General features: G+C 38.0%; 1 protein-coding gene across 7 annotated transcripts in view; it reads left to right on the top strand.

The window, feature by feature from the left end:
- Positions 1 to 25,974, top strand: part of KAT6B (lysine acetyltransferase 6B) — a 118,456-nt gene that overhangs the window by 78,357 nt on the left and 14,125 nt on the right. For all 7 annotated transcript variants that reach the window (XM_087766398.1, XM_087766399.1, XM_087766400.1 and 4 more), the window contains exons 10-12: positions 594 to 735; positions 3,760 to 3,921; positions 6,431 to 6,524. In XM_087766398.1, coding sequence (XP_087622524.1) covers positions 594 to 735; positions 3,760 to 3,921; positions 6,431 to 6,524 — 398 coding nt within the window. The remainder of the gene's footprint in view (positions 1 to 593; positions 736 to 3,759; positions 3,922 to 6,430; positions 6,525 to 25,974) is intronic.

The raw sequence follows: 25,974 nt of genomic DNA, 5'->3' as shown, positions 1-25,974 counted from the left end.
ATGGGCTTCTGTGCTCAACTAAAGTGGTAGTTTCGGTGGAGGTGAGGGGGTACTGTCCTACTACAGTTTGCTTTCCCACCCAAGTATTTCGAAGACAGTGGAGAGAAAAATCATCTCCTAGCCTTCCTTATGTGCAAAATAAGGAAAATTAAAGGGAAGGAGATTCCCTGTATTCTGCTGTGTGCCTCCTTTGTCTTTATTGGAAGAAGGAGGGTGAAATTTGAGGTATGTACTCTAGCATGCCTACTTTTTGACCACAGCAAAAGCTTAGGTGGAATGTGGGAAGGGGCAAGTAACTGAGATCTACCGGAGGCTGGACCACAAAACAGCTGACCACAGTCTAACTCTATTGAACTAGGTTCATTGTGATTGGTTGAATCTGATCTTTTCTTATATTCCTTTTCTAATGACTGATGTGTATGTTTAATCATTCACTCTAATGTGATAATTTTTTTTTTTTTTTTTAACTGAAGCAGCATTTACTCGTGGTACCTTATATTTAAATGGAGAGGGCCTTTTGCTTTGTGGTAACTTTTTTGTTTACAGAATTTAACAATTTTTTTCTATAAAATATCTTTCTAATTTTCATACAGATTACCAAAGCTTTACCTGTGTGAATTCTGTCTTAAATACATGAAAAGTAAAAACATTTTGTTAAGGCACTCAAAGAAATGTGGCTGGTTTCATCCTCCAGCCAATGAAATCTACAGAAGAAATGACCTTTCAGTATTTGAGGTAGGTATATCAAAATCTAAATTTCTGAAAGCAACTGGTTTGTAGGCATTACAGACCAGTTGTAGAACTAGTGAAAACTTTAACATACTTAAATACTTCCTTGAAGATTCTTCTTATACTGCAAAAATAAGTCAGTCTTCTCTGTCCTGTTCCACCCTGCCACGTTCTCTCACAGTTCTTACTTTCTTTACTTGTACTTCATGCATTACCCAACCTCTGAAGATACTTGTATATCATGCATCTTAGATGGGGACTGCAGTGGAAGCTCTTTGACTGGATTGCCTTTCCCTTCTCAGCAAAAGTACCTCTTGCACCCATTCATTTTTGGCTATTTGAGTATCTTGGGTGTAGGGAGAATACTAATCATAATGTAGATGCTTCCAATGTACAAAAGCAAGCAAAGCAGTTTCTTGTGTATTGTTCTGAAAATACAAATGTAGTTTTTGCCTTCCTATTGGATGTTTGAGTCCAGAGTTGAGCTTGTGGATATGTATTCTTTTATAATAAAAATTAATGTCTTGGGAGATTAGTTCTGTTAAAGTTTGGGGTTTTAAGGATATCCTGGACAGCAGAATTCTGTGTTTCAAATAGCATGCCTGCAGTTGCTAAAGCTATGCATTAACCTCCAGGTTCCTATATCTCAATAGGTGTTACCGATTGCATTAACAGAAAAGACTGCCGGGGGTACTAGGACTTCTTTTGAGGCTCTTTATCAACAGCACTATTTGATGTGTATATTGATAACTTCTTTTTAATTGCAGGTATCATAGATTCTGCTTGAAACTTGTCTTTTCATATTGTGTAAATGTCTGTTGTGCTTGGTCATTGCCATTATCTGTTCAAACAATGGTAGATGCAGTCTTGAAGTTCTTACTTAAATTAGAACGAGATCTTAATATTTGGTTGACATGTTTGGTTTTGTGCTATTAAAAAAAAATAGCTATCTGCATCAAGATTGCTTCCTTCCTGACTTAGGCAGTTTTTATAAAGATTGTAGATCTGCCAGCAAAAGACTTCAGTTGTAAACGGACTTAAACTCTTTTCCTATCAAGAAACAAAATTGTCCTAGTCAGTCCAAAATAACTTACATTTTCTCTATTAGCAGATGTTAAGAGCTGCGCAGCATACAATAGGCAAATTCTGCTTTCCAGTTTGTTTTCATTAGCTACTGCCAACATGTGAATAAAAACTTCTTAAAAAAAAAATAAATATATATATACACAGCTCTAAGGGGGGGGGGGGGGGCATCAACACAAAAAACACATGGAAAACAAGATGTGTGTGAAAGCAATGTCCCAACTCTTTCTCCACTGCTTTAATTCCCTTTCTCTAGTTTAGGTGCTTCAATAAGCACTTATGTTAAGACTTCTGAAAAAAAGTGTTTTTTTTAATTTCCAAGGTTAATGTCAGTTGTTACTCTGATAACTGTAGAAACTTACTTATGTGTTGATGTCCTTCCTCACACATACTTTCAGGAATTCTGTGCACCCATTTTCTGTTTGACAGAATGAAGGGTTTTTGGTCTCCTTCATGCTTTCTGTTTTTGAGAGAAATAGAAATGAGTTTGGCTTTTAAGATTTATGTTCCTCTACCCATAGCATGACTTTGACAGATTTGAGAGAAGACTTTGACATAGTTTACTCTTATGCTGTATGCAAGAAACTCTTGACAGATGCTTGCTTTTGAAGTTGCGCGCGCGCACACACACACATTGAAAACTGACGAACAAAGCTGTGTTTGCATGGAATTTAAGGAGTTTTTTACATTTCTGTACAAATGTTCTTACTGAAGAAGGTAGCTTACATAATTTTCAGGCTTATGGCTTAGCCAGTGACGATTCCTACATGGTTAATGTCTACATTTAATTTGCACACTTGCTAGTAAGTGTGAAAAGGAATAAAAAGCATCTGGACAAATGGAGTGAGTTGTATGAGAGCTTAATGTATTTGATAAGTTCTCATGTGCTGTATGCAAGTTCATTCTGATGCCTTTAGGAGCAGTAGCTGTCCATTAAATATTTTTCTTTAATCCATGTAATGAAACTATACTACCGAAGTCACCTTGAAATCCCTAAATATATCCAAAAGGTTGGGTTTTACTGAGATTTGTAACTGGGATTCTTACTAAAAACAAACTAGAATAGAACATGGCTTCTTTTTCAGCATGGTGTGCATACCATTTGGCTTTCTCTGTGAATGAAATACAGCTAGTGACTTTATCAAAGAACATCAGTACAAGCAGGCCTTTCCATTAAGAAGATTATTTCAAAAATGCTGTTGCCTTTCACTGAGCTGTCCTTTTCAGGGAGTAACTAATTGATCTAAGAAATCTGCATCTGTGTCTGGCTTTTCTGTAGCTGTCTGAGTCACAGCTTGATGCTTTACACTCGTAACATACCTAGACTAATTGTAGTACTTAGCCTGAAAATTTACTTCTCCTGCTCAATAGCATTTTAGTCTAGCATAGAAATTTTGTCTTGTCTAATTTATCTAAAACATTGCTTTGATTGATACGTAATTGGCAACTCATTCATTGGCCTCACACCTTAAGGATTCAATGTAATATACTTCATTTTTTTGTTGTTGTTGTTTTTTTGTTTTGTTTTGTTTTTGTTTTGTTTTTTTTTTTTTTAAATTGTTGTACACCACTGCCTTCTAGCAAACCACAGTTTAATGTATTTTTAACTAGTACATTTTTGTTGTCTGCCAGTCATTCATTTTCATTCCAGGAATGAAGTGAAAAAGGTAAGTCTAACTTGAACAATTAAAAAGTGAAGTTACTTTGTTGAATAAATCCGGATCCTTGGAGGATACTTACAAATGCAAAGTAATCAGTACTAACTGGAGAATTCTTACTTAACAAGAATCTGGGGCATTTCTTTTCTGAACCTTAATGTGTTTTTTTTTTTTTTTCTGTAACACCATCTTGTTCATGTTTCTTTCTAGGATATGATTGATTCAAGAAGTTGTTTTGTCCTAACATGTTGGTGGCATTGGAAATAACTGCATCTGTCTTGCTTTCTAGGTTGATGGAAATGTGAGCAAAATTTATTGTCAGAATCTTTGTTTGTTAGCTAAGCTCTTTCTGGACCACAAAACCTTGTATTATGATGTTGAACCGTTCCTCTTCTATGTCCTTACAAAAAATGATGAGAAAGGCTGCCATTTGGTTGGATATTTCTCTAAGGTAAAAAAAAAAAAAAAAAAAAGGTTTGTTTGTTTGTTTGTTTGTTTTTAACATTTGTAATTTCCTGTTCTCCTTAATATTTGTGCCAACAGCAAAGAAAAAGAATTTAGAAGCTTTAAATCTCTATAAATCTCAAATATAATGTGTGTTGTCTTAAATACACTTGTACTTTCTTGTCTCAAAGGCCGATGCAAATTGAGAAATTGTATGTGCATTCAGCCACATGCATTGAGGATTTTTTCGTTGGTTTTGTTTTGGTTTTGTTTTCCAGGATGTGTTGTGGTTTCAGTTGAAAATTAAATCTTTTTTCTCCCCCTACCATTTTTGCAATAGTATACCAAGTCTGACTTCTAAAAGGGCTAGGTATTTGAAATGTTGATGTGTTTTCATGATTTTACTGCTAGCAGTTCAAGCTGGCTATTTAGACATAAATGGCCATCTGTGTTCATCTCTTGTGTACAGTCTGATCTAATGCAGTTACTCATTGCCCCGAGTGTAAGAATGCAGTGCCTAACTTTATGGTGGATGCCTTCTTTAGAGTGGACGTCTTTACTGGTTGTGGTTTTGCTTTGAATTTTAAAGCAATAGATGGCTGCTATAGACAAAAATAATACTTATGTGGACCGTCTTGACAAAGGTGACCAAAAATAACGGTGAGGTATAATTAGATGTTTCTGCAATAGGAAAAGCTTCCATTAGTCAATTTGTCCATAAGAAATGTGGTGAATTGGTATAGTTACTCAGAAATTCAGTACTTCTTGCCCCTGGTATCACCACCACCTTCAGTACATAGTTTTCTTTCTTTAAGAAGTGATACATATGAAGATATTATTTTAAAGAAGTCTAAAAATCATGTCAGAGTACCTGCATGTTACAGTGATCTCTTGGGGGTCTGACCAGGTCTACTATGATGTGGGTGTTGCTGGGATTAAACTAACAGTGAGATGTGTAGGCACAGTTTGCACTTTCTTTTATGTCAGTCAGAAGTTCTTGTGGCCTACAAACATGTCAACTCTGATATAGGCAAGTATTTTCTAGCAGATTTATTTAAGGTACTGCAGGTGTTAAGATGAGTCTGTCTTGATGTTTGTTCCTTTTTTCGTTCCTTCAAGAATGCATTTTCTTCCCCTGCTTCACCCCTGTTTCTTTTGTCCAGTCTGTTTGTCACACCTGATGATCACAAATGTTTTAGCTACCAAAACTTAGGAAAAAAAATCCTCATCTCAAATTCCACTGAACTACTGAAATTATTTCTGAATTACATGTGTGTTGTCCGTCCCGTCCCTGTCCCCATCCGTGTCGTGTTCCCCCCCGCCCCCTTTTTAAACAAAGGTCTGCGTGTACTCTGGCTGGCAGAAATGCTCTGGCTTTTCTTCCCTGATTACAAATACGTTGCCAGGATGTGAACTTGTTACTAGCAGCAGTCTTGAGAGTTTGGGAAGCCTGTACAGAGAAAATACTTCACCATACCATAGAAATTAAGAAACCTTGCAAAATACGGCATGGGTATCTGCTCTCACAGCTGAAGAAATGTTTGGAAACTAACCTACTGGCATGTGATTCTGTCAGTGTCATCACTGGTCTGTGTCATCTTATGTGTGGAGGCTGAAGTGATAGGTGGTGTCTTAAACTATCTGTGTGCTTGCCACAACTTCTTGTCAGTTATGCTGACCTGGATATTTTTGGTTGATTTATTTGGTCTCCGTCAAAACTACCTAGTGCTGATTTCGGGGTTTTTTTTGTGTGTGTAATCTTTTAAAGGTAACAAGGCTTCAAGGCTATTCCTTTTTATCAATAAATCTGAAAGAACTTATAACCTTACATTGTTAGAACAGCTTCCTAGTTTAGATTCTTCCTTCTGTTGTCTTAAACAATCAGTGTAATATTTGCTTCCATTGCCTGTATGTTCTGTGACTTCATTCTGTCTGAAAGAGCTCTGGCTTCTGAGCATTCTGCCTTAATTTGGATTCAGATGAGACGCATTCAGCTTTGAAAAAGTTAGTGTGCTTCAAGTAAGACTTCTTAGTTCTATGGGTATGGGGTTCCTCCCCTCCACCCCGACCCCATATTCATTCAGAGAGATAAGACAAAATAAAGATGGAAAACACCAGGCACTTGGTGTAGCAATTGCACAAAATACAACTTCACCATGTGTATGGATATTATTTTCTACTTCTATATCCTTGACAGAACAGTCAGTGAAGCATGAAAATATTTCCCTCTTCCGCCCGTCCTCCTCCTTTACAGCACTTAAACTTCATTATGCTGCTTAGACAATGTATTTAATTTTTAAGATGCTGAGTAGTTAACTAATAAAAAAATATTTTGAAGGGTATGTTTGATACTTCCTTCTTATAATGAAATATTAACATGGAATTATTTGACTTTGGTACTGACCCAATACATCTGTTCACCTTATTGGGATATTTTACCAGGACAGTGGCAGGTGCAGGCAATTGCCCACTTCAGCAGTGCTTTGACATACTTGATCTGTTTCTCCTTCCCACAGGAAAAGCTTTGCCAGCAGAAGTACAATGTCTCCTGCATAATGATCATGCCCCAATACCAAAGGCAAGGATTTGGAAGGTTTCTCATTGATTTCAGTAAGTGAAGTGTTTTATTTACACTTGTGATCCAGGGAGCTGATGGCTGTTATAAGAAATTATAACATATGAAACTTTATTTAACTTGCTTTGTTGTTTTTATCAATAGATAATGGGATTTCTGTTTATATTTACTTAGGATAGAAAAGCTCCCTGAAGTGAAAAACTTACTGCTGCTGTTATTGTACTCGAGGAAATTGAGAATGAATCTCTCAGCAGTAATATTAGCTAACAAAGCTATTACCCTGAATGAATTGTCTAAATTACTTTCCATTTTGCCTTGCTCATTAGTATAAGAAGAGGCAATTATTTGTGATTAAAGCTAAGAAGGTGTTAGTCCAAGGCATTCTCTACATTCTAATATTTCTAATTTATATCTTCTTTTAGCTAAAGAACTGTTTTAGCTGAAGAATTGCTACATAGAAGGAATGTCTTATGGTTTTTGTCTTAAAGTTCATAATTTCTTTAGTGGAAATTGTTACCAAAAAAAGCGTAGGTGCTCATGGCTGTGTATGTACTTGCTGCTTTATTTTGCTGAGTTGTCTGACCTGTTAGAAAGCTTCAGGCACGCTTGTTTGAATATAGATTTGTTATTCCCCAAATCTTTAAGCTGCAATGAAACTCCAAACAAAATCATCTAGAGAAACTTCTCAGCTAAGTGTCCTCAGGACTACTGAATCCCACTTGCCACTGTAATTTAGAGGGAGGATGGTAAGGAATTCGTGTATATTGTATGTGGTTAGTTTTCATTCTTACTGATGTTTTTTTAAAGCACTGTAGAATTACATGACAATAGAGATAGTTAAGATAATAGGATACCTGCCCTGAAGGTGTATGCAGAACATTAAAATGCAAATAAAAATACATTGCAGTATAACAGCAGGACAAAGAAAATAATTTGTAACTGTAGGGTTTCCAAGTTCTGTGTCATGTAGTGTTCTACCCAGCATGGCTGCGCTAGAGTTCATAAAGATACTTAGTCTCATCACTGTATGGCTTTATAAACAGTCTTCAGTATACCCCTGTGAGTTAGGTAAGGATGGTTCTGTACCACTTAATCCACCATTGAAATGCACCCATCACTGGAGCGGAACACAGCAGCTGTTCCATTGTGTGCCTTCTGCAACCTTTTAGGAAAGGCAGTGAGAAGTACCACATATTTCTGGAACTGCAGAGTGAACTTTAAGCTTACTTAGGTAGAAATTGGCCCTATTTTAGGTTTAGGATCTGTTCTTGCAAAAGAGATGGGGAACTCTTACTGGGCACAACTGGTAAGTACTTCTAGGCTTTTTCCTTGGTTTTTACTCTGTGGTGTCTTTCAGAAAAAGCATTCTCAATAAACGTTGTTCTGGTTGAGTTTGTGATAGTTATTTCTACAAAAGCGATGGCACAGCTATGAAACCTGTGGATTCCACAGAAGGTCTGGATATAGATATGCCATGTCTCTTTGGATCTGTGCTCTGTCTGTTACTGTGCCATGTGCTACTTAATCTGGAAAAATCAGTAGGGTGTTCTGTCCCTCCTACCTTTCTGGAAGAATCTGGAAGCACATTGACTTATTTGAATCGTTAGGATTTCTGTGGTGGCTTGCAACGTGACCTAATGGTATCCTTAGCTTGAAGCTTATCTGGTGCTATTCTTATGTGTTTCCTCTTTGCAGGTGTGTTTATATCACAGGTATAGGCTGCAGCTGTATACATGCTGGGCATAGTCCAGAGACTAGCTTTAGCATTTGCTTGTAGCTAACAGACTGCCCGCTTTATGAGCACGCAGTCAGTCCTGCAGTGCCTTTCCACAGTGTTTTCCCTTTGTCTTCCGGACAGAAGTTCCCGTAACTAACTGGGAATCAGACTCTCTCAGTTTCCAACAGAATGAAGAACCAAGAGGTGACAGAGAAAGTCTTGGCTCTGTAGTGAGAGTGAAGTGGAAACTAAATGCAAGGTAGTGAGAGAACTGCTTGTGGCTGTTTTTTCCTAGGTGTAGAAAGGAAAGTAAAACTTCAAGGCTTGTTTTCCTAGGTTGTATTTATATACTTTTGCCGGATGGAGTCTGAATGCCATTAAATGGGGCAACCATAACCTCATCTGGATTAGTGAGTCCCAAATCTGTCTTCATACAAAAAACCCTCAAAATCAGTTATTTAGGTTTTTTTTCTTGGAATTTTATTTGTGTTTCTACCTCCTATGTTGTAACTGACTGACTGCCCTCTTCTTTGTACTTCACCCTTTCTGTTTGCTTGTGGTCTCCTGAGAATAAGTTGCTCCAACTGGCCTGAGAAGATGGGATATAGCAAAACCCCAGTTACTATTCTAAACTTGAACAGACCAAGTTTATAATAGTTTAAAACATTTTTTGTGAGTAACATTATCTAGATTGTCATGTTCTCATAAAATTATTGGAAGATAAATTTTATGCTCTGAATGTTAAGTCTTCATTTGTCATGTGGGTAACACATCTAACCTGCTCTATTTTGAGTTCTGTGGAGCAGTCACTGGTACTTATCTTTTTTGTAACAGTAACCAGAACAGTTTTTAGACTAAAATAATAAAAATGTAACTGAGCAAGTAATTTTCCGAAAATTATAGTTACAAACCACAAAAGGGAATGTCTCAAGAACTGTGTGCAAGCAGTTGACTGCTCACATTACTTTGTATATATCTCGACACTTGACGGTTAGAAAGGCTGGAAAGAATGCAGCCTTAAGCCACTACGCAACTTCTACTTTGTCAGCAGTCTGGTGAAAACGTAGTTTGTGGTACAGAATTTGCTTCTTTTTCGGTAAGTGAAATGGATTTGTTTGTTCAGATTGTGATGTATTCTTTTGTCTTGAACTAATTTAATCTTTACAGATGAGTTTATGTGCTCATCCTATAACTTGGGAGGGAAAATAAATTATTTTATTTTGCTAAAAGAAAAATAAGTATTTGTTGTCTGGCCATTGACTACCCACCCCCACCCCCCAGCTTAACTTTTTGCTCACTACATTTAAACTTAGCTGTATTTCAAATAGAAACTGATAATACTATTAGTTCTTACTCTGTAGACGCCAACATAAAGCTTTGTCTATCTGTCTATCTCTTCAGCAATCTATAATCTCACATGTGGAAAAAAGATTTTTAGGAAGAATAACTTCTGTGAGAAAAAATTGTGCCGTAAAATGCTTGAGTTCTCTAGCTTGGTCATCTTCAACAAAAATTTGATGTGTAGTTTTCTGTATGTCGTGGGTCATTTAAATAGAAATGTTGTTTTTAAAAACATAATATATGTGTCTGTACCTGTTCTCGTTTTTAAAGCCTGGTAAGGTGTGTGGTATTTGGGGTGTTATTGTATAAGATCCCATTCTGGGTTTGTTTCACTTCATGTCCACGTATGAGTCCATTTGCGGTGACACACAGCTATCATTCCTGTCATGAGGATTATATATACTTGCATTTGGGCGAGTGTTTACCTGTTCTCTGTCAGTTCAGCCTGCACTGCTGTTGTGGTTTTGACAGTGCAAATGCTGAAGCTCCAGTGTTGTAGCTGCTCCTCTCTGTTCAGTCACATTTGTTTTATAAACTTCAGCAGCTTCTCTAGACAAGAAGTTTTTCTTTACTTTCTTGATCTGAGCTCTCACAAAGCCTAGAATCTTCATATGCTTTCTATTTCCATTCTTTAGGCGGCAGTGCCAAAAAATATGAGTATTTCTTTATTTGGCATATGTAACACACAGAGTTCAATATTACTAGAATGGAATACTACAGTATTTCGTATTTGTTTTCTGTAAGTTTAAAGCAACCTTTTGATTCACACGTGCTCACAAAGCTCATCTCATCACAGTACCATATTTCTGCTTACTGGATTGCAAATTCCATTCTGGAGGCACAGCAGCAGTTGGAGGGAAAAAAAATGCACGTGGCAGTATTAGGATAAACCTTTCCAACTGTGCTGGCTAGTATGTTGATGGTTCATTTGCATCACAGTAACAACTGGGTTCAACGCTGAGGAGCAAAGTCCTTGATAGCCTTTTGTTGTTTATCTTGAGGGTGTTTCTGGTCCAATTGATTGTAGCAGTTTCTTCCTCCCCTTCAGAATTCCTTCTTTTCATCTGGTTTATCTGTTCGTTGTGAAATAAGTATTCTTGCCTGAAAGAGGAAGCCTGTTTTAATGATGCTGGGATTCTATTTGGGCTACTTATGTTCTTTGTTTTGTTTTGGGTGTATGTTTTTTTTTGTTTGTTTGTTTCACTTGTTTGTATGTTTGGGAAAGTTGGTGCTGACTTTTTGACCTTTTGTATCATTTGTTGTGTGCAACTTTTAATGGCTTTTCTTTCTATTAGCTTGAACTAACCCCTGATTCCCTTCTGGGATATGTAGCTCAGTTTTTTTGTGAGGAGACCATGATAGGGAAAGACAATTGAAGCCTGGCAGTGGAAGAAACAAACAATTTATATTACTTGAGGAGTTGTATTCTGGTGTAGGAAAAGTGGCTCTGTTAAATGTCCTTGTTTGCCCATTTCCCCACATCTGTTTCTTCGTCAAGTATTTTCTTCTTGTCCCATTCAAACAGGTGACTAAATCTTCAAGTCCTGATTTGCAGAAGCAGCAGAGTACCAGCAGTAGCAGCACTTGTGCAACAGCTAATGTATAACACCAGGGAAGGCAAGTTTCCAAGGGATGAGAAGAACAAAAAATTGACTCTGCAAGTAAAGGGAAAATGAGCTGTTAATGATAAGTTATGTCTTTCCTCCTAAATACTTTTAACGAGTAAGCATCACAGCAATTGATAAAGGAAGTCAGTACCATTACTGATATTTATAAATTGGTAACTGAGAGATCGATCCACTTCTTTGCTCAAAGTCAGTTAGGTTAGTGGCAACATTCATTACCCTACATTGCTTCTCAATAGCAAATGGCTCAGCAAACAAGAAGAAGATTTGGTGGGGTGGAGTGTTCATTTGCTGTTTACAGCTTTGAAGAACTTGACTGAAGATCTAGAACTGCAGCCTGTTTCTTTGATCTCAGTTCTAGTCCTGTCTTCTCCTCCACTGCAAACTCCTACAATTGCTTATCCACATGCAACTGTTTAGGGGCTTTTGTGCACAAAAGCTAAATCTGTGAAATATTCTGGGCTAAAAGTGGGTGGGGAGTAAGGACAAGTGTCTTCAAAGGTGTTTGTTAAACCCAGATCATGTAATGATCCTGTATGCACTTTGATTGAGAAGTAAGGGATGGTGATGGAGCAGTGAACAGGCAAAAAGAGGATGAATATCTTTGTAAAGTGCTTTCTTTAATTCTTTCCAGTTTGCACTTGTTTCAGAAGATCTGCATCTATCTATGCAAGTGTGGAAGATCTTCATTGCTTAGGGCTCAGTCATGCAGAAGTGATAAGAATTATGGATTGAGTCCAGGGAAGGACTTTAGGCACAAGAGCTGTCCCACAAGCATCGGCATGTAACATAGACCTGTATTGACAGTGGGTTTATTTCTTACTGCTAGCAGTTCTGAGACAGTTTTGAAACAAGCTGAAAAAACTGCATTGCATGAAACCTAGGATAGTCTTCAGGCACAATTTAAGGAGATTGTGAAGAGTATGAGGTTTTCTTCTGGTCTTTAGTGCAATTTTGTTCTCTCTACAAGTTTGGTAAAGAGGTGGTCTAGCCTGTAAAATAATTTTTTCTGTGAAAGGGAAGAGGTTTGGTTTCTGCTAAGCCTGATGAAAAACATGGATATCATTCAAAAATAAAACTGCTTATTTCTGAATATGCTCAATTCAAACAGCATTTTCTCTTCTACGATCAACTAGTGATTTCAGACATCCTCATGGCTCCAATACTTCAAAAGCTCTGTCTTTTGATACAGACAAAAGGTTATTTTTGATTTAAAGTAAGAATTTATTTTAGACAATTTTGGGCCTAGTTTTCTCAGTCATGTCCATTACTACATCTTGGGTTTTTGCAGTGTCTTCAGAAGGAGTCAGGATTGAGCTTTCCATGGCTAGTTGCTGTTTGGACAGTGAGCTCTTCTTCTAGTTCCATCTTCCACATTGGCTTTGTGATGCTTGGTATGTTAAGAAGGTTTGGAAATGTTGCTGTGCCAAAAGACTGATTTCGTAACTCTCTTATCTCTGGTTCCTGCTATAGTGTTTTTAGGCTTTCTGCTTTAACAGGAAATTAGGTTACTCCTCTGTGGAAATGTGAAAAGCAGTGACTTTTTGTGAAGGTCCAGGTTTGTGCGGTCATCCCAAAAAATCAAGCTGAACAAAACTTGAAACTAGTAATGGACTAACATGTGGTGTGTCATTTAGGGCAACATAAGGCTGGTGGATGATACTATTGTGTGAGAAAATATCATCCCTGTTTTGAAGATGAGTAACTCTCTTTTTAAATACAATAAATGCGTTGGAATTAAGTGGTGGAATAGAGTAAAAATGCTGCTTGCGCTTTTTACAGTGGCTCTGAGAAAGTATGTCAGTAAAGGAAGAGCTCTTGGAAAAGGTGACAAATTTTCTTCACTGAAGGGCTTTCCTTTTTTGGTAGGAAGCTGGAATGAGGCAAATGAGCAAAGCCATTACAGTATGGAAATGGTGTTGTTTGTTCTTTTAAGATTACTTGAACACAGAAACAATGACAGACTATTAGCAGAAGCACTAAAATGGCCAAAGAGGGCAGAAGTAATGAAAAGACATATAGTTTTCTTCTTCATTATGATGAATTTGCACAGTTTCTTTGCTGTGTAGCCTTAGCTTGTGTTGTTCTAAGTAGCTGCGTAGACTTACCTTGTAGTAACAGGTTGAGAGGGGGTAACTGATTTAAAACACTCTATTCAGCTGGGAACAAGACACAGACCTTGAACTGAGAAAACTTGGGTTCTTTATACGAATTCATAAATTAACTTCTGGAAAACAAAGCAGACTGGGGGGAAAAAAAAAGGTAAAGGTGGATGCTGTAATGGAGCAAATCTGTTAGGAGAGATCAGAGGAAGTGTGTTCACATGTATGGCATGTATGTTCTGGTATGCTTATGGAACTGCTGGGAACCACTTCTGATACCTGCCTGCTATTTAGAGCTAGACCCAAGTTGCAGTGGGCTGTAGTGGTTGGATCTACTTCTTTTGGTATGTTTTATATAGACTTGATAGTCTAAATCCCTTAATCTGGTCATGGGAAATAATGCTTTGGCCAGAAAGAAATATTTTGGAAAAACTACTTCAGGAAAGTCAGAAGAAGGTTTTGGTTTGGTTTTGTTTTGTTGTTTTTTGTTTTGGTGGGGTTTTTTGTTGTTGTTGGTTTTTTTTGTCGTTGTTGTTAATGTGTAAGTACTTTAATCAAATATGAAGTAGAAATAACATTTAAAAAAAGAAGGTGGCTGTGGAATGATGAACTCTTTCTGTAAACTTTCCTTACGCTGTTCTTTTCCAAAGTCTGGTGTTAAGATGTTTTACAGTTTGCTGTAACAAATATTGAAACATAGCAGAAATATGATCTAGGAATAAACACACTTTAAAAAGAAGCTGTTTACAGTTATACTTTGCTATGCTCTGTAAACAGAATTGAGATGGGGATGAAGTGGGACTTTTTTTTTTTTAAGATAAAATTTATTTTAACCAAGAGCATTTCAGCATTCCCTTTCTCACATTACAATCCTGAAAGAACTGTTTTGTTACTGCGGAGGGCGTGGCAAACAACAGAGGGTGAGAATGAGAGGCTGAGGGTGGAGAGGAACAGGATTTTTTTTTAATAGGCTTTATTGGAAAAAATGTATTCTGAAACTACGCTTATGAAGTCAACACCACAGATCTAAGGATCTGTATAAAACAGGTCTGTGTCATTTATTACTTGTGGTAGCCCATATTGAATCATTTTGGGTTTTTTACTGTTGACTGATTTAGTTGTGTACGCCAATACAGAACACTGTGTCTATCTTCTGGTCATTTTTGTTGGTGTGTTTACAGATGTATTGTGTCCAAATTAAAGGTTGAACTACCTGCCTTTTTTCTTCTTTAAGAGTTGAAAGTGTCTGTCTGTGGGAGCTGTGAATTTGTGAGAGAGCCTGAATGCTGCTGCTTATTTTATGTTCTTTTTTTGATGATTGATTATGTTGCTGACCTGAAGGCATGGGTTTGGCCTCTCCTAAGTAACTAATAAGGAACATTCTGTCAAGCTGAGATTTAGATGAGGGGGGAATAAAGATGGATTTTGAATCAAGCTTTGTTGACTTAAGATTATTCCAAGAAAATCAGCCTCTTGGGATTTCTTGGCATCGTTTTTATATAGCTTCAAGACACTGTGCATTTATCAGAACTGCAAAAGAAATCAGGCATGTCACTTCAGATACAGAAGCTAAGACTGTTTTAACTGGAGAGCATCTTTATTTCAGATAGCATTGAAAACAGCTAAAAGGCAAGGCCAAACACAGCAACAATGAAAACAAATGTTTGTTGGACAAAGCTGTCTTTATAGGGCATTAGTGAACAGGAGAAGCCATCTGCCGAAGACTGGTGGCTGAAAACAGATTTTAATTAAGTAGTGCATCTTTAATGATCAGGAATTTCTGCTTTTGACTGCAGAGTGTAGTTTTGTTGCAGCAAGTCAGTGGACAAAGTGGGTATTTTTTTAGCCTGTCACCCTGTTGTTGAGGCACAGCAAGACATCTCACCTCAATGAGATACCTTTGTGGCTTTCTTAATAGATGTTTTTCTTTTCCAGTGCCATCACATTTATCAGGCAGTTCTGCCTTCTTGTAAAGAAACTTTTTTTTTTTTTGCTTGTTTATCAATGTAATGGTAGATATTTAGCAGATTGCCATGTCTTGGGCCTAGCTTTTTGAAGTGTGCTGTAATAGATGGATTTTTTGTGTTCAGTGCTTGGTAGATAATGTGCGCTTTTTTTATCACACAGTTTCTGTATCTGCTGGCTAACTAGGTATCACCCTGAGATTCCCTAATAACCTCCTTCATCTGTTGGTTCTTTCTTCTAAATCTTACTTAGGTAACTCCTTGTTCTACAGCATGCTTTAGTAGAGCAAATGAACAGCAATGACGTTGTGCTACTCACGTAAGACAGAAACGCAGTTCGCATCTTCTGTTGTGTCTTACGAAATATGTGTGTCATGACCGCTTACCTGAGCAAATACAGTATTAGCAGTGATTTCCTAGATGTGCCTTTTGATTTCTCAGTAATGACTCCCCATTTTGCTTTTTTTTTCACGTTCTTTAGTACTACTAGGCTATCTTTTGTAGGTATGAATAAAACAATGATAGGAAAAGCTCTTGGGCTCTGGAACTTGGTTATCTACTCTAAAACTGTTAAAACTGATACAGTTTTGGTCCAGGGCATCTGTCATTTCCCAAGTGTGATAGCAACTTTCCTGAGCCATGAGTCTGGGAGAATTATGTTAACAGGCAGGTTAACGCTCTAGCCGAGAGTCAGAGCTTAATGGTATGGATGCCATCTGTCTGTGCTGGTTGACCTCAGTGCCATGTAAAGGTTCTGGGCATATTCAGTTTACTTTTCATATTAGGCATAGCTGCCTAGGTCCATCTTCCTGTCTTGTCAATTGAGTACATAGAGCCTATAAGGCAAATAGGTAGTATTTTCTAATATGAATGTTTGATATATTTTTAACAACGGTATTCATGTGCTGTCAACATCAAACACCAGAAGGTAATGGCAGTTCTTAAAGGAAATTCATCCAACAGTTACAGTGGTGTAAGCAATTTGCTGTTCAGAGTCACTTATTTAATAATTTTAAAAAAAAAAGTAAATTTAAATAATAACTTAAAACATTGCTTATAAAATCGAGAACAGTTCAGTCTTGTTAGTGATCTTCTAAACTACTTAACCTACTGACAAATTTGTTCATCCGATTGGTAGTCAGGACTGATGCCCTCTGTGCATGCAAGTCTTGCTTTTAAGGGTACTTCAATTCCTTTTCTGTTGCTTATGCTTTCGCTCTGCTTGTAAGTAGTCCATTTCGTACACAGAATGTCCACTCAAGGGGTTTACTGGCAACTGGCACAGGTAAAATAAGTGTTAGCCAATTAATTCACTCAAAAGGTGCCTTTTGTTGGTCTGACTGTAATGCAGTCATCTTTACCTTTCCTTCCCTTCATGAAGGGCATTTGTTTAGCCCTAACCTCTTCTGTGAAGCTTTCTATAAAGGAACTAAAGGTTTCGGGCCCCCTGTGTTGAGTTTACTTGAGGATGGGGAGAGGAATGAGAGCTGGTATTATTTCTTGTAACAATAATGAAAGAATCTTTGGCTTACTCTGTTCATCACGAAGAAAGCTTTTCTTTAACCAGACAAAGAAGAAAAGAGAATGTAGCAGGTTGTTCACTGATCTAAGCATTTCAAGTTACAGCTAGTCTTTCTTTTTTTTTATAGTGTTTGTGTGGATCTTGGCATTGGGGTCCTTTGAAGCTGCCTCAAAAGTGTTTTCAAAAAGGGTACTAACACCTATTTAAGGTCCTCTATCTTTGACCTTCCTCCTGTTGACATAGATAAGAACAGTTCAGAGGCACACAGAATAGTTATGGAAAAAACAGTAATGTGAATTACAGTTTTAGGAATCTTAAGTCTTAATAAGCTCACACTTTCACCTCACCTATTTCTGCTTTGCACTCATGGTCATACCTCTGAACTTGAAATGCTGAGCTGACCTAACTGCATTGAGTTGTCCTGTCTGAATACTCACTGTTTTGATTTTTCAGACTACCCTTTTGAACGTGTGTCTTCACAACTTGTTCACATAATTTCAAAACAAAGTATTAGATGTTTTGTAAGACAAAAGGAAGTCTCTTAGGATAACTTGAAATGCTGGTTTGAGGGAAATCTTCGCTTTAGATGCTGGTTTATTATAAAAACATTTACTAGCACTTGCTGTTCTTTCAGATCTCTGGTTTGATATAGAACATTGCATGAAAACTTACGAGTTCTTCCTTTCCATATTAAGGGACTTAATTTACTTGGTTATGTTTCAAACAAAACAAAGTTTAATGGAAAAGTGCTTGATTCCATCTGCCTGGTAATTTATCGGGGGGCTGGCCTTTAAAGAGACTGAGAAGAACTCAGAACATGCGAGGGCAAATAGTTCACTGGTTGCTGCTTTTGTTCTAGATAGATTCTCATGAATATGTTTTCTTCTGACACAAATATTAACAAAATATAAATAGGAGTTGAACAGTGCTGATTACATAAGGGCAATCTTTTGAGCACAAACTATTGCTTACGACTGTCACAAAGGCTCCATTTTATGACTAGAGGCATCTGAGAAGCAGATCAAGTTGTTTCCAACTTCTGGTAGTTGGTTTTGTTGCAGCTCTCTTGTCTCCTCAGGGTTTTCAGCAGTGCATTGGCATCTTTAAAGTTTTCATAAGTATCTTGATTCTGTCTTCTGTATGAGAGTTACTTCAGTGGTGTTGGGATACCTTTGCTGTGTGTGGAAGCATGTGTAAACGTTTATATGTGTGACTGTGATGTGTATGCCTAACTATGAACCTGAGATTGACAAGTTTAAGTAGTTACACAATTAATGAGGAAAAGGTACGATGCTTATAAATCAGAATGAAGTCCAGAATGCTAGCATAGCATTAATTTCTCATTTTGCTGATGTAGCCTGTATGTTTCTAAATGGACTTCTGCTGTGAAGGCTACATTCAGTCTAAAATTGGGGAAAGGTCAGTAGACTAAAATCTGTTCTTACGATCCAAGCAACCTGCTCCTATTTGACTTTCATTTTCATGACATCAGTACACTGTTCCTATCCCTTTGCTACCCTCCAGCAGCTCTGGTCAGTGGTGATGTTTTTGATCTGACTACACTGGTAGATAGACTAGATCAGTGGACTTCATTGCTGACTGCTTGAGTGCATAACATGATGAGGTGGATAACCCATATGATCCAAATGCTTAACTGCATGTGTTGTTGCTCTCATTTGCAATGCACTTAGTCTCTACAGCTGGTGCAGAGATGCACCATGCATCTGAGGTCCAAATGTTCCTGTTTATTATGTAATTGCTCTGGATCAAGCGATTAGTTGAAATACCTGTGACTGTCATGTGTTGTTTAAACAGCTGCAAGTATATATAGTTTAGAGGGCATATTCATGCTAGGTATAATACTTCCTGATCGGAAAATAGTGTTTAAAATGGACAGAAATGCATCTACAATGTTAATATGAAAAACCACAGAAGTGTTGAACCTTCCCCAACCTTTGGATACAAGACCATAGAAGTGCTCTCCAAGATGAATCCTAAAGGAGAATATATTTGCTCCTTGGTGAAGTTTCTTATAATTGTTTATCTTAACACTTAATGAAGACCTGTACTTATTTAAAGTATTTTTTTTACTTTTTTGTAACAGTAGAAAAACATACAAATGCAGTAAGCTTTGCTGTAAACTCGGTACACTGTAAAATATGATAGAATGTTTGTATTAGTTTATTGTACTGAGCAATATTCAGACTAAATGGTAGGAAATGGAATAAGATACTGCATTTTAGAGCTGTGTGATAGTGATTAAGGAGAAAGAAGTTTGCGTACAACTCATCTGGTTCCTAATTAATTATGAGCATTTTGGAGCGCAGCATAGAAGGAGGGAGCATGTTGCTGGATCCTTAGTTCAGAAGGTGATTGAACTATGTTGGGAACCAACAGACAGCAGGTAAAGTTGCTTGTCAAGTAGGAAGTCTTGAAGTGAGGTGGAGTAGACTTGTGTCCAGCTTCTTATTTAACGAACATGTGGATAGCACCAATGACCAAGATGTGCAAACGTGGCAGTTTAATGGAACAGTTGGCCCAGAATGGCATGTCCTGAGGGTCCAGAGAGCTGTTTGGAGTTGACACAACCATGGTGGTGATGTGTCACAGGTACCAGTTGGAATGACCACACTGGCACATCAGAAACTAACTCGGACAGACCTTCTAGGGGAATAAATACCTGTCCAGGTCTTGGGCTTCCTGGAGAGTGGGGTTTGCAAGAGACAATGTGATTGGGTTGGGCAGGGGAAGGGGGCCCTCTCGCACTACATTTGAGATCCCATTATTCCAATTTCTCAAGTCCTGAAGACAAAAAGGAGGAATTAGAAGACTCTGTCATAGAGCTGTAACCTCAATGGGGTTACAGAAATGCGGTGAGGTAGCTGAGAAGACTGGACTGCTGCAATAGATGGATAACAGTCTCTTCACGAAGGGCAGATAGGGAAGCCAAGAAGGGGAGGTTGTGCTCTACACAAAGGAATGACTTGGAAGCATGGAGCTCTGCTACAGGATGGGTGATAGGCTTGTCGAGTCCGTATGCCTCAGAATCGGAAGGTAGGGCAGCAATCACAAATACTACGGTGGGCATTTGGCATTACAGACAGCCTGATCAAAAAAGGAAGAGGATGAACCTTCCAAGTAACTGGATGACATCTGCTAGTGGAAGGCCCTTGTTCTCAGGGACTACTTGAAACACTCTGCTGGAAGGGCAGCACAGCAGAATACAAGCAATCCAGCAGATTTCTGCAGGGTGTTTGGGATAATATTTTGACTTGGATTTTGGAAGGATCAGCTAGAGCAAATGCTTTGCTGGATCTGCTACTTACAAATAAAGATGAATTGATCAGGGAAGTAATAGTCAGTGGCAGCCTAGGCTGTAGTGGCCATGAGATAGTAGGGTTTCCGATCCTGAGGGAAGTGAGGAGGGCAACTGGCAGACTAAGGCCCAGAATTTTACCTTGTTTAGAGGACTGGTAAGTGGTGTCCTATAAGAGGTTGCTGTGAAGGGCAAAGGAGCACAGGACATGTTGATCTCCAGAGACGGTTTCCTCAAACTGCAAAAATTACTCATTCCAGTGTTCGTGAAAATAGCAGGCATGACAGTAAACCTGCTATGCTGCAGGAAGAGTTCCTGACTTGAGCAAAAACAAAGTCTACAAAAGGTACTGGTACTGCTTACATGTGCAGGAATGGAATTAAGCCAAAGCTTGGTTAGAGTTGAAACAGGAGTGCAGAGAGCAACGGGAGAGCTCTCACAAGTATGTGGACAGCCAAAGGAAGAGTAAGCAGAACGTGGCCGTGCTGCTGAAAGGAGTAGGCATTGTGTGACAACCTGGGGATGCGGTGGGGATCTCAGAAGGGATCTGAGGTATTCAGTACTTTCTTTGCCTTGGCTTTCACTGACAGGGCCTGTTCTCAGGTGTGGCAGAATTTAAGGAGCAGAGAGAGATGCTATCCATGGTAGAGGAAGGTCAAGTTACAGAGTACTTAAAGGTCAAGTTACAGAGTACTTAAAGGTCAAGTTACAGAGTACTTAAAGGTCAAGTTACAGAGTACTTAAGTAAAATGGACATAGACAGACTCATAGGACCAAGTGAGATTCACCCAAGGGAATGGGCTGTCACGACTGTGAGACCTCTCCCTATCATCTTAGACAAGTCATGCCAATTGGGGAACATCCTCAGTAACTGAAAGGTGGCAACTGTTACAGGCATCTTCAAAAAAGACAAGGAAGAGTTGACAACTACAGCAATGAGTGAAATAAATGGATTTGTATCATGATGATAGAGCATTTGACTTGGTATAAGTCACATAACAAATGCTTAGGTGCTTCGGATCTGTATAAATTCTGTCTACAGGTATTCCTACATAGGCTGTTTTCTGAAACTTCTGCTGTTAGCATTAGATTAGCTCATGGTAGGAGAACTTACTTTGGAAGTAAACTTTAGGAAGTTTGGAAGTGCTGTCAACAGGCTGTCATTTAAGCACTGTGTTGCATAGGTGCATTTTGAACTGGACTTGATATGGCACTCAACACTGGCAGCTTTCTTCAGGCCTGTTTATAGGATCAGTGATGTATTACTATTGTTAGTATAGCTGAACAGGTTCAAAAAGATAAAATGGAGTTTAGCTGTGTATTGACAGCAATTCTGTGTACCTGTTCAAATTAATTTGATTACAGTGGCCTTAGTGCACAGCTGGAGAGCAAGCATGTCCCTTAGAATGGGAGCAGTGCTTCTGTCTTTGCTGTCTGTCTTGTCCTTGATTCACAGGCAGTTAAGCCATTTACAACAGAACTGCTGAATACCAGTACATAGGGATGACATGTCTCATAGGCAAACTGAAGCTGGTGACAGTTTACCTTATTATGACATGCTGTATGTTGTAGCAGCTCAGTAGCTGTTTCATGACTCTCTGAGAGCTGACAACCTGACAGTTGTTCTAAGCTATGTCATTCCCGTTCGTAAGTTGAAACCTGTTTTTAAAATAGGCTTTCTATGCAGGCAAGGCTTGAGCAAGTTTGGAATCATTTAAGGTTGATCTTGTGTTTTACTATGAGGTGAATTTCAGTGGCAAAAGAGACTTAATTTTGGAAGCCAAGGTTAATAGATTTGGATTTGGTTCTTCATATGGTTTATTCCCCACCCTGATTCTCAGTCATTACCTATTACAAGAATACCATCTGACTTTCTAGGTTTAAAAATTATTGGAAGATTATTCAGATGTGATAATATAGTGTCGTCTGTTTTGTGGGTGTTTTAATATGTAAGCAATAAATTAATGCTTTTGCAATTATACTTCTCTTAAATTTTGATCCTTTGTACTCTAAAGGTGGAGAGTCTTTTTCTTCCATGTAAATGAAGTAAAGATTCACAATAGAAATTTTCCTCTTTGAAGCAAGGTACCATGATGATGATCAAGCCATTTTACTCGTGAGCATGGAAGGTGATAGCCTAAAAAGCATGAAAGGAAGCTGTCTTGATGAAACCCTGCTGAACAGAATAAAGATTTCCTATTTGCTAAGTCTGCTGCTGTTCAAAGTCCAATTGGTTATAGTGGCAGGGTTACTGTTGAAAGACTCTTGGGAGTTATTCTAAGCTAGGGACCTCTGCTACGTTGCATTTTTCTGTACTGTTCTGCTCTGGAAGAGTTGCTGCTATTCAAGAGCTTTGTGTTATGTTTATCAATAATTTTGTGAATGTGGAGGGATGAAACAGCATGTAAACATTTCTCTGTATTGAGTGTTTGCAGTGAAGCAAATCTCTGCTTCTTTTCTTGCATTAAACTACTACCAGTGTGGTTCTGTCTTTGAAAGAAACACTGCATTTGCAGCTTTTCTTTAAAGTAAAGGCCAGTCTAATCTGCCTATGATTAAAAAAAAGTGAAGATCTAAGTCCGAATTACAAAACTTGAGTGAAGAGTTGTGTTCTCTGGAACAGCTAGGGCAATCCAAGATGAGGACTCTGGAATACTCTGGTAGTACGCATCCTAATTTTAAGATGTTTGTCTTTTTGGTTTTTTGTAAACTGAGTTCTGTTTCAGTCACAAGAACATAACAGACTTTCTTCACTAGTGTTTGTAACTTTCTTATTCAGAGAGATTAAGATTATTGATTTCCTAGAAAGTGATATTGAACGTGACTTCTTAAGATCAGAACTGTGTTTTATCTCCAGTGCGTTATGTGATTGACATATAAAACTGTTTCCTAGATCACAGGCTCTCAGATAAATTTCTTTTAAATTTTTCAGTGTGAACTATTATTTCCAGCTTTCTGTAGCAAACAAAAAATCTGTCTTAGCTGGAATGTAGGACTCGTGAATCCCTACCCTCGGGGTCTGCTTTGAAGACTGTTTGTTTTAATTTTCATTGTACATAAGTGAAAAACAAATACATGGATTTGTTGCTAGTAGCATAGGAGAAAGGAACTGCAATTTGTAAGCACTTGTCCAGGTACAGAATGAGATTCAGTACTCCGTTTTCCATTCAGGCACACTTTTGCTGAGTCTATCTGTTTCTGCTGAAGACAATGCAATGCAATGCAATGAAGTGAAAGATATTTTCAGAACAATAGTTTAACATCATACGTGATGTCCTCACAAGAGTGAAGTGTCTCTCTTTGTGGCACTGTTCTCAAAGAACCTGCCTGCCCGTAAGCAGTGAAGTTCAAGGGGTGGAGGAATTGTGTTAGGTCAGCACAGCGTCCGTTGCATACGGCACAGTGTCTATTCCATGTAGTGAGGCTGATCTGTCAGGTGCTCCGTTAGGGAAGCACAGGGATAGTAGAACACAGGAAATTATACTAGAGATTCAGCTGGTGCCATCTTCCGCAGTAGATTGCATTGAAACTGCCTCAGGATGCTCTGGGTGGATTGTATTCTGGCTATGTTGCATTTTCAGTAAAATGTACAATCGTATTGCCCATTGGAGGCTGCAAGAGATGTTGTGATACTTTCATAAAAAGAGGGCTAATATACTTACCTTACAAGCCAAATACAGCCCTCTATTTCACCTTCTTAGAACCTACTCTGCTACAATTATTTATTTTCCAAAGTGTGGATGCTAACCAACTGACTATTGCTTACTCTTAAGCTAAACAAAGTAATCTTTGTATTTAATATAAAATATAGTATTTCTAGGATTGTTCCAGGATATGAAGTTTTTTAAAAATAGAAATAGTAAATATAATTACATCAAAAATACTTGCTCAAAACCTTCATATTAGCTAAGTTCTCTTGCTTCTCAGATGAATAGGAAACCACTAATGAAGTGTTCATTCAATCCTGTGCCATATGCATACCACAGTTTAACTACTTCCCTGTATAACTGAGCCACAGTGTGGCCATGCTCTCTTGCATGCACACAACCAAGTGTAATTCAAACACCCGCATCCAGGTCACAAATGGGCTAGAGGGAAAGGAGGACAAGACTGGGGTTTTTAGTTTTGTGATATGCTTGAATCAAGTTAAATTATTTGGCCTACTTGAAAATCTGATGGCTTTCTAATGATTGTGGTCAGTCTTCAATGGACTCAGTGAAACTGAACTTTTTGAGCAAGATCTCTCTTCTTTGACCATTCATCAGAAATGAAACGATAAATTGATTTGTTTGTTGCTATAGAATATAAAGCATGTATAGAGAGCGCACAGATTGCAGGAGAGTCCTTAAAGAATATCTTCAAACTTCATTTGACTTCCTTCTGTCAGTTTTAGTTTGTTCACTTGGTCTTTCTCAGTATACCAGTTCATTTGGTTAGTGTCTTTGTTTGCTGCATCTCTGTCGTCTTATACCTTTGAGGGCTAGCTTGCCTTTGCTACAATGTTAAAAGCAAAGGGAGAAGTCTGTATTTCTTCAATAGATAATAAAATTCAATTCAGCTGTCTCAAGCTAAATCGTATCTGCCTTATTTAAAACTGCGGAGTGATTTGTGCTTAATATTAGAAAGCTAAGTGTGTGGAAGTGTGTATGACAGGGAAAGAGGGATGTGTCTCGGGGATTTGGAGATAAAAGAGACTTAGTAATGAAATAGCTGCTTATGGCGGTTTGTAACTTGAAGTATGCATAAAAGTGCTTTCATGCCATAGGACTAAAAGGGGGTTGATATGATGCTGATTTTTAGAAGATTTTTGGGAAAGAGCTGGGGAGATACAAATCAGTTCACATCAGCACCAGGCATATTAGTGGACATGACAATAAAGACTAGTACTAGTGAACACATAGCTAAATGCAGTGAATGGAGGAGGAAGATGGACTCTGTGCTGCTTGCAAGAGACAGTGATACTTAACAAATCTTACCAAGTTCTTAGAAAATGCCAAAAAGCATGGGGATGATACGCATCTGGCGGATTCCATTTGTTTGGACAGACAGACTAATTCTGCTTGCATGTGAATTTCACAAGATGGTTGCCTGTTCTCGTCTGTCCCTTGGATTTTTCTGTTGGCCACTGTCAGAACAGGGTACTATCAAGCTGGACCTCTGATCTCACACTGTTTAACTTGTTTTAAGAGACAGAACTGAGCATAACAAAATCAGTAGTTAACTAACTGAAAGTTTCTGGAGACTGACACAGATGTATTAAAGTTACTGTTTTCACGTAAGTGTGTTGTGGACTCTGCTGTAGCTATTTCAGGGGAGTTACATACTAGGAATGCTGTAGATTGAAATTACAAGATACTGCTCAAGATAATTTCTTCAAATGTATGTTTTAATATCTGATTATCTCTAAGGCATAAAATATATGTATCTTATACTAATTTTCCCTTTCTCAAATTGGATTTCTTCTGATTGTTTTAAATCTTGAATAAGATAAAGCCTTAGTGGTTCTGGGGAGGTTTGCATGACAATCAAAGGCTGTAAATAGCATGTGGCATGTTGCTTCACTATGAAGGCTGGAGATAAGGCAAGAAATAAAATTATTAATGGTATTTTGGCTGTTTAATTTTGTGATACTATCGCTCATATGCCCAGAAGATAAGATAGACAGCTCTTTGTTCTTCTAGATTAGGTCTTTTGGTGTGTGGTTTTGTGGTTGTTGTTGTTTGTTTTTTGTTTTTTGTTTTTTTTTTTTTTTTAATGTAATATACAGTCTGGCTTGTTTACTCTTGGGGGGGTGGATGGGGAGGAGCTGTATTTTGTCCTCTGAATGTTGCTGTTGTTCATAGTCTCATATCAGGGGTTATAGTTTAAGAAAGTTCTTTCAGGTGTCCGCTTTGAGGC

This window comes from Nipponia nippon, unplaced genomic scaffold (genome assembly GCF_047370975.1).
Source record: "Nipponia nippon isolate SJK-2023a ecotype South Korea unplaced genomic scaffold, ASM4737097v1 scaffold_3, whole genome shotgun sequence".
Lineage (NCBI taxonomy): Eukaryota > Metazoa > Chordata > Aves > Pelecaniformes > Threskiornithidae > Nipponia > Nipponia nippon.
Note: the sequence above shows the minus strand (reverse complement) of the source record. Positions and strands in the feature narration are given on the sequence as shown.